This window comes from Xiphophorus hellerii, chromosome 1, assembly GCF_003331165.1.
Source record: "Xiphophorus hellerii strain 12219 chromosome 1, Xiphophorus_hellerii-4.1, whole genome shotgun sequence".
NCBI lineage: Eukaryota > Metazoa > Chordata > Actinopteri > Cyprinodontiformes > Poeciliidae > Xiphophorus > Xiphophorus hellerii.
Genome location: NC_045672.1, coordinates 29,121,976 through 29,130,790, shown reverse-complemented (window position 1 = coordinate 29,130,790; position 8,815 = coordinate 29,121,976). Strand labels below are relative to the sequence as shown.

The window sequence follows — 8,815 nt, the reverse complement described above, 5'->3', positions numbered from 1 at the left end:
ACATGATGCTGTTGCTTACAGATAATGATAATAATAATAATAATAATACGCACACTCTTTACATCTGAAAGCAGGAAGCTTTGCATAGGCAGCTTTTAGTACAATGATTATGACTGCAAAGAAAAGCAACAAATATACAGAGCAATATAAACAGTTTTTTGTCTTTAGACTGTGGACAAAACCACAGAGATTACTGTGAAAAAAAAGAAAGATGCCCATTTTTATTTTATTTCACAAAGAAACTTACAAGACCAAAATAGAGAATGTGAATATCAAGGGCCGAAAAATGCCACAATTCAAATAAATTATAAATATAATCAGCAAATGTATACATAAAAAAAGTATATACTGTATATATATATACAGTACAGACCAAAAGTTTGGACACACTTTCTCATTGAATTCAATGAGAAAGTGTGTCCAAACTTTTGGTCTGTACTGTATATATATATACATATATATATAAATACAAATAGTTATTAAATGTATAAATAATTTAAATCAATATTAATTACAAGTAGAAAGCATATAGAATTTGTTTGTTTTTATTCACTTGTTTTAAGTTTTGCGTTGCAACAGAGGATGATTTTGCTACAGACAATATGATTGGTCTGCAGCCGAGTTGGCAAATGGCAAAAAACTGCTGTCTGGATTAATGTTGCAGACTTGTAATGGAGGACACATAGAAACATACTGAATAATTACATATAGTTTTACCACAAATTAAAACCATTCTTAATGCATTACTTATTTATTTAATGTAGTTATTACAATTTTATTTAATTGATTGCCTACATTAATGTTTAAAAGTTATTTATTGGATTGTGGCACTTTTGGCTCTTGATATGTGCAGAGATATATGTAATATTGCATTATCACAAGTTACTGTAACAATTACTATTGCAAAACAAGCATAAAATATTCATTTACTCTGATGACTCAAATGATATAAGAAGCCATAACATCAACCACTGTTTGAAAACAGTGCATAACAGGCAGTGTCACAATAGTTCATTTACAGATTGTTTAAGGCTGTGTGCGTTTGTCTTCCAGCACAAAATTGCACTTAAAATGAGATGATGAGCATGAACGCTTTGGAAAAGCAACAGAAAGAAACTTATAGACAAACTTTGTGCAATTAAGGCTGAAAAATATTACAAGCCGCAAGAGAACATTGATTTGTGCTTTATTTTTTGGTTTTGCAATAACCTGTTAGACATTTTTGGTGAAATAGCTGCATGCTACAAACCAGATCTTTGCTATTATAAGGCAAGAGGTGTGAGTTTATTGCCGGAATAGAGCAGATAAAGTTGCTTTATGGACGTGTTTAAGGAATTATTCCCTTTATTCCACTCGTTTCTCTTTTTAGATGGTTTCTGAGGTTATACTTGTAAAGATATTCATCAAAATAAGGTGTATGTCCCTGTGTTTTCTCAGTAATCCCTAGTGGTGCTGGTGGCAGATGTTACTGGTAAAATGAGCTCCTCTGTTTACAAAGTGTTTATTGCAGGAAACCATCCAAAGCAAACACAGCAACCAGGAGCTGACGTTCCGGTCTCTATGTTTAAAGGGAAACAATGACCAGGAGATCAGATTGTAGGGGGATGAGCGCCACCTTGCTGGAGAGTAGATGATTGCATTGATGCGTGTCTGTTTGTCTGTGGGTAGCACAGGAAGAGGAATAGGCAGTCGCTTCCTGCTTCGCTCCGTTGTCTATGTCTGACCTCTGGCCTGAACCCCCGTCAGATCCTTTCTGATGATTTCATTCACTGCAAAGCAAATAAAGACAGGAAAATGTTATCTTAGGTAATTGACTTCAAAACACATCCCCTCGGACAACATAAAATGATTTCATTCTTGAAATATGCTGCCAGACAAGTAATCCAGTGTGACGGTTCAGTTCAGACGAAACAAAAGCTGCGTTTACGTTGAGGAACCTCTGGAGGCAACCAGCTGTTGCTCAGCCGATTACAAATGCATCAACACAAGAGGAAGGGGGTTGAAATGGAAAGTTTTATAGTGTCGCAGTTCTAAAAATAGGACCACAACATGTGTGTGTGTGGGTGTGTTTGTGTGTGGGGGCAGGTTGGTCTTGTATAGGGCACATGCCAACAAACAATTACATGTTTTTCTTGTTTCAAGGGGACTTTTTTTGGATGTATTTTTGTTGGTAAAATTAACCCACGTCTTCCACAGAAGAAAGAGAACAGGAAAGGGGAACAACCTGCAGCACACTGCTCTTCCTTCCTCAAGCAGTTTGTCTGCTCAGGTAGTTCTGGATTGAGCAACAAAGAATGCCAACAATGCATCACATGTCATCCCACGCCGTCTGTGTCGATCTCTGACGTTTCAAAGCCGTCTGTGTTTTCAAATATGTGAGACTGGTGCCAATGCTCCCAGTTTACTTCGGAAAACTCATTAGGTCAGATGAGTAATACAAGTACTTCAAAATGGGCCAAAAAGACTTTTTGGCAGGAACTGGAGCCTTTATAAACGCAAATCCTGATTTTGTAACCATAGAGATGAGCAACATTTGCACACCGGCAGCTGAATTGTTAAAATGCAGACCAGCAATTCCCATACTGAAACGTGATATATGTAACATTTGCAATAGGAAAAGATTATATATATACTTAATAAATCTTCATCCTCATGTGTTCGAAGATATTCTAATTTATAAATTCGCAACTTTAAAGATTACCAATATTGTAAAATAAGAGACATAATTGCCATCTCCTGTAGGTATTTAACATACAGTATAAACATGGAACATTTTCAGTATGAATAGTTTGTGTAAGCTACCTATATATTCCTGTATCCAGATTTTGGATTTATGTCATAACAATATACAGTATGTCCATGTCACTTAGGAAAATATGGGATATATTAATTTTACATATTTCATGAAGGTTTAATATGTAAACATCCATAAAATGTGTTGTTTTTCTCTTGATTGGCTCTGGTTGATAGTTTTAAAAATGGAATCAGATTTTCTTCCCCACCATTTCAACAGCATGCAGCTGTGATGCACTTTTTGACTGTAATACAAATTCAATAAGGATTAAGGAAGTGATGCATAAAAAGGGATAAAGTAGTTTTTAAATTTATATTTGATATTATTCTGGTGCAAAATACAAACTAGCAAAAGTTCTAATCAGATAATCACTCCACTTAAGCAGTTAAAATAACTGAAAACAATACTTCTCAACAAAGATTCCCTGCTGTTTTTAATTTGTTCATTAAAGGACCAGATTATTTTAATCAACAAATGCCTCTCAAGACGCTCATAAGGACACACTTGGGTTTGGTTTAATATGGCCTCCCAAAATATATCAGATAATTAAATTAAATAATTTAAAATACAGTTTTGCAAACTTTAGCAAACGATTGAAAAAAGTCTATCCAACCAGTTACGACTTTGTCTGCTGAAAATGTTTCTAAAATGGGAAATTTTATGCTCAAAAGCAATGCTAGAAATGCCAACACTGACATTATTCTTACAACTTCCACTTCTTTTACAGGTTGTATAGTTATAGCCTCATATGCAATAGAAAAACATAGATTCTTCCCATCTGATGTAAATTTTGGTTAAGTTAGAGATGAGTCAGTTTGTTAAAATTCAAAGCTATTAGGGTGCAACAGTGAGTCATTTCACTCACTGCTTTAATTTTTTTTCCAAGGCAGAGGAATTCGGCCAGCTTGCGTACGCTCTATTTAAAGTCCTGATTTCCATATCGAAGAGGCAAAGAGTGCAACTATTAACACTTACTCAATTTGATCTGTCACGGTGACAGGAGAATGCTGTGAAGTTTGCATTTCATGAAACAAGTTTAATGCATCAACTCTGGGAAAGAAAATGCTGTTTCCAGTAGCTACTCACCCCTACAGAGCCACTTATCCATATTTTAAAAATATCTAGGGTTGATTTCAGCTAGAATCAACCCAACCATAACACAGACCATTGAAGGGTAAACGTCCATCATATAAAACTGCCAAAAACGTTGGCAGTATTTTGTTTGTCCTTTATGCTACAATTAATGTTTCTCTTTCCCCATACTCTGTGAAAGTTGAACCATTCAACTTTTACAAAATTCAGCTCATTCAGTAGATGTGTTTTTTGCTATGTGGGATTTATCATTTTTACACTTTGAAAAATTTGTTTTGTTAAATCTCTTTTCGCAACTAAAATACATGATTTGAAATGGTCAAACTTTGTGGACTCTAACTACTTCACTCTACCTTTAGCTAGAAATGCCAATCAAACTCTAAACGTGTCACAACATTTAACAATTCAGTTTTTGAATGTCTTAACTTTTAAAAAAAACACTATTTAGTTGTTCTAAGCGCTAAGACACGCCTCCTGGCTCTGATTGGCTGTTTCTGACTGGGAGCAGTTCTGCAGTACATTTCTTCAAACAGCAATAGTTGAACAGATATCGATCTTTTCAGATTATTACTCATATTTTACCGTCACGACAGTTAAGAAATATGTAAAACAAAACCAACAACATATTTCTGTAAAAGTTACATTCTGCAACTTCAAAGCACAAGTCTAAGTGGAGTCTGAAGTCTTTTAGACTTGGAATTTAAATACTTTGAACAGTCCAGGATCTGGTCTGAATGACTGTTAGCTTGACCTTAATATTATAATATTTAACTTTCAAAACAAATGTTGCTCTGATTGCTTATAGGTATCCAATACACGCCCAACTCCAAATATGAAGTCAAATATAACAACAAAAATCGTCTTTAAAAAAAAACAACTAATGAAGGCTCCATTCACCAGGCTAATATTAGTCTTGCTGTCCTTCAGCATCTCCTTGGTTTGCTGATCCTTTGCAGATGGGAAACTGAACACAGAGCTCACTTTATAACACCAGCAGCATCTGAGAATCTCAGAGACTGTAGTGACAGCCAAACTGGGCGCTCTGCTGTCGTCACAACATCAGCATCCCTGTTTATTTTAGAGCAGGGTGGAATTCCCTGTGACACCCAATGCCTTAAAGGAACTTTCATCTCCGCAGCAGGGCCACAGGATTTTTTTCCTGAATGTGAAGAAGGCCTTCGAGAAGCAACAGGACCGCTGCAGACGGGCAGCACACAGTGCGGCTTTACTGGGCCTAATGAACAGTTGGCACGGACCGACTATTTGAGGGAAGCCAGGGGGAATGCTGCTCTGTTCAATAGGCGAGTGTCTGGCTCCTGGGTTATGAACCAAATAGCTGCGCTGTTTACAAACCAAGGCTGGGTAGAGAGGGACACCCTGGACAGAAGCCGACTCAGTTGCTGTCTACTGCCTGGCACAAGCTGGAGTGTGTATATACATGCGTGGGTGTGTGTGTGTGTCCAGGTTTTCAAGCTACGTGCTGCGCTGTTAGTATGTGTGGCAGATTTATAGGTCAAGTATGACTCGATCAATCTGAGAAAGCTTTATGAGGCAGTGTGAAGGTGGCCGAGCGCTGACACTAAAGGAGAGAAAAGCAGAGATAAGGGACAGTAAAACCACAAATCTGGTGTCGACATCTAAAGGGCAGAGTTTAGACCGAACGCTGCTGCTGTGTGTTTATATTCCTTCAACTGTATGGTCTGTAAATAGATCTATTTAAACAAGAGTGTAGCTTCATAGGAATGCAAATGTGAAACACAGAAAAAACTTATTTTATAAATTTATAGTTTTAATTTTCCTCAGATTTCCTTCAGAAATACCTAAAGCTAGAACAACATGTTACTCATTAATAGAGGAGATTGCATTTTTAGTACGGTATTCAGACTAATCAGCTCTGATAAGCCGCGCTTTTCTTTAGCTCTCAGCAGTAGCAACTTAATTTGATTCTTTATTTTTCAAATATTTTCTATCAGAAATAAAACCTCATAAGGTGATCAACTGACATTCAACAACCTTCCTGTCTTGTTGAACACTTGTTGCAAACTGTCACCATATAAATAAACTAGATTGAATAGATCTAAAATAATCTTAGCTATTAAAAGAGTTACAGTATATTTAATGTCTTAATAGAAGAATGAAAATATTCTTTATCGTCCCACAAAACGAAGGCGTTGAAGAAGTGGGAGCATGCATATTCACACAAAAGGTAAAATGTATACAAAATTAAGAGACTGTACAGTAAGGACACATTTACAACATCAAAAAAATTATACTGTGCAGTTATTAAAAATTACATACTCAGATTCGAAGTATTGAGCAGGTGCATTTAGAGAAAGAAAAATGTGCATGTATATATGTGCACATCATAACAGACTATTTACAAGAAGAGGGACATGCAAATAACAGCAGAGTCATTAAGACTCATGGTTATAAAGCTTTACAGCTACTGGGAGGAATGATCTGTGATAACGGCAACTTTGTGCATCTAGGACGCAGCAGGAAGGAGCTCTGTTAAAGTGGAAAATGTAATTAATTTTATTGTTTTAACTGCTATATTCTTACTTCTTTAATTTGAGGTCATAATTTTGCAGCAAGATCAAAACCAAATGGAACAAAACTGGATGAAATGCAACAATTTTGCCATTTTCATCCACAGAATCAACAGCTAGCCCAGCTGCAACATCAATAGCAAAGTCTTAGAAGAAAATAACTTCTCACAGCAAGAAGAAAAGCTATGAAAACTAATTCACAGGATGCCTGAAAGCATGTGTGCACCGGTTGGTGAGATTGTCACCAATCTAAGTCCGACTGTGATTTGTAGCTGAGAAAACCTTCCAAATGGGACGGAAGTGAGGTGAGACTAATGTCGGCCCGCCGGACTGTTGCTGTGTGCTTTATCTTTCTGCCCTGATCTCCACTTGCTGGAACGATTTCACCTGCTCCACTGCCTCCTGGCTTTATTCCACCCCCACTAAACCTGTCACTCCCAGCCTTTGCAACCTGTCAGTTATCCCATTTTTTTCTTGGCAATGCCAGACATCCTTGAATTAATAATGTAAAGAGAAGTCAGGCTTCTAAATGTTTTATTTTGGTGACCAATTGTAACAAATGCTGCTAACCATGTGGTCTGTTCTGCGAAGCAGCTGAAGGGATGGGAACCGACGCGGGGGCTGCAGGTAAAACACCCTCTGAGTGGCAGAAACTGGGGTTCAGAACAAAAAACCAAACTTTTTAACACTTACGAGTCACAATCAGGCTCAAAGGAGATGTGACAGTTTCTCAACCACAGTATTGTGACGATACCAGGATGTGGCATCTCTGCTTTCTTTTTTTCTCTTTCTAAAATGACTAAAGGCTGTGACACTTGTCTTGATGAGCAATGTTGACAATTTCACTTTGGTGAAAACGTCTTTGATGGTTCTAGGATCAAAACTTGATACCTTCTGGCCAAACAGAAGGGGATTTTCCTGATTATTGTTTTTGATATTGGGAAGTCCCTCTTATCTTTCTCATTAAAGCAGCACTGACAGCACAGGTTGATGAAAATCAGCCTGTTAGAGAGATAAGGCGCAGCCATCCAGCTGCTACTGGATGACTGCGCCTATATACTGTCATCCTACTGTGAGGAAGACAAGTATTTTCAGTAAATAGATTTCTAATGGGCCTATTGACATTAAATTCACACAAAATGAAACCAAATTAGTCAGAAAATCAAGATTTAAGTCACAAAGTGAAACACTTGAACAAAATAACATAAGAGAGAGCCATGAAAACAGATTAAATGAGTCTGCATGTAGGAAGTAAATCTAAACCCTATTAGTAGAAATTGATATAAGACAAAAAAATTGATGGCAGTGGTTACTGACCTATGCATAAACATCTTAGTATTTCATTTGGGCAATAATATGGAAATCCAGAGCAGCAATAATCATAGTCATAATCAGGTGCTTCTCTCCAGGTTTTTGACAGAAAAGTGAAAAGATTAATCAGAAAAGTTGGTCAAGAGCAAAAGAGAGTACATCACTTTAGCTCTACATGCTAACTGCGCAAGACTCCACTCCTGAAGAAAATACATTTTTAAGGCTAGCAGTAGACCCCATGATAAACCCATGAAATACTGGGTTTATAGGTTTGGTTTATTATTTTTTCAGAAGAAAAATTCTTACAACCCCCCTACACCAGCATACAGTACAGGAGTCATCATGGTATGCGTCTGTGTTTTAGCACATGGTTCTGGCAGACTGGAGATAAAGAAATGTCCCGGGATTAGTTTTTTTAACAAGACAATTATCCCAAACGAAGCCAAGGAAATTCTGAGCAGGTTTCAGAGCTAGAAAATATAGCAGCTGCAACGAACGGCCCACACAATTGAATCCATTACAAACATATGAAAACAACAAAAAATCTGAAGAATGACTCAAAAATAATTTTAAAAAAGTATTAAACATGTTTCAGCAAGCTTGTTTATTAATTATTTCCCTGTGTCATACTTAATTACACAGCGTAATCTTTGTATGAGTATATTGCTGTGATCAGTACCAATGTGACGTTGATGTGTTTAATTTTTATTTGCCCTGCTGATTATGGCTGCTGTTTTCACAAGTAGTTTTCCAGAGTTCTCCAGGACAGGTGTAAATGTTTTTTGAATTTAGTCAAACGGAAGGAATTGAGGCTTTGGAAAATTAGATGGAAGGATCAAAGGGGAGACCCAGTTTTACTGTTTCTCCAACTCCTTGTTAATTCACAGGCTCACAGTTCTGTTGCTGTTTACTGTGGAGGAAAGCCCTGCAAGCCCCATCCAAAAAATACAAATTCCACTGCTGGCTTTTTTTCATTTTTTTTTAATGCTGTTTCATTTTTTCCACTGAAACACACAAATACACACAGCTCCTTCCCTTTTCCTGCAAACCACCCTCCGCCCTCCCCGCT

At 37.0% G+C, this 8,815-nt stretch overlaps 1 protein-coding gene across 3 annotated transcripts in view; it reads right to left on the bottom strand.

The window, feature by feature from the left end:
* Positions 1-769: 769 nt before the first annotated feature.
* Positions 770-8,815, bottom strand: part of nfatc2a (nuclear factor of activated T cells 2a) — a 29,635-nt gene continuing 21,589 nt past the window's right edge. For all 3 annotated transcript variants that reach the window (XM_032558732.1, XM_032558715.1, XM_032558723.1), the window contains exon 10: positions 770-1,769. In XM_032558732.1, the coding sequence (XP_032414623.1) occupies positions 1,714-1,769 (56 nt within the window). In that variant the 3' untranslated portion in view covers positions 770-1,713. The remainder of the gene's footprint in view (positions 1,770-8,815) is intronic.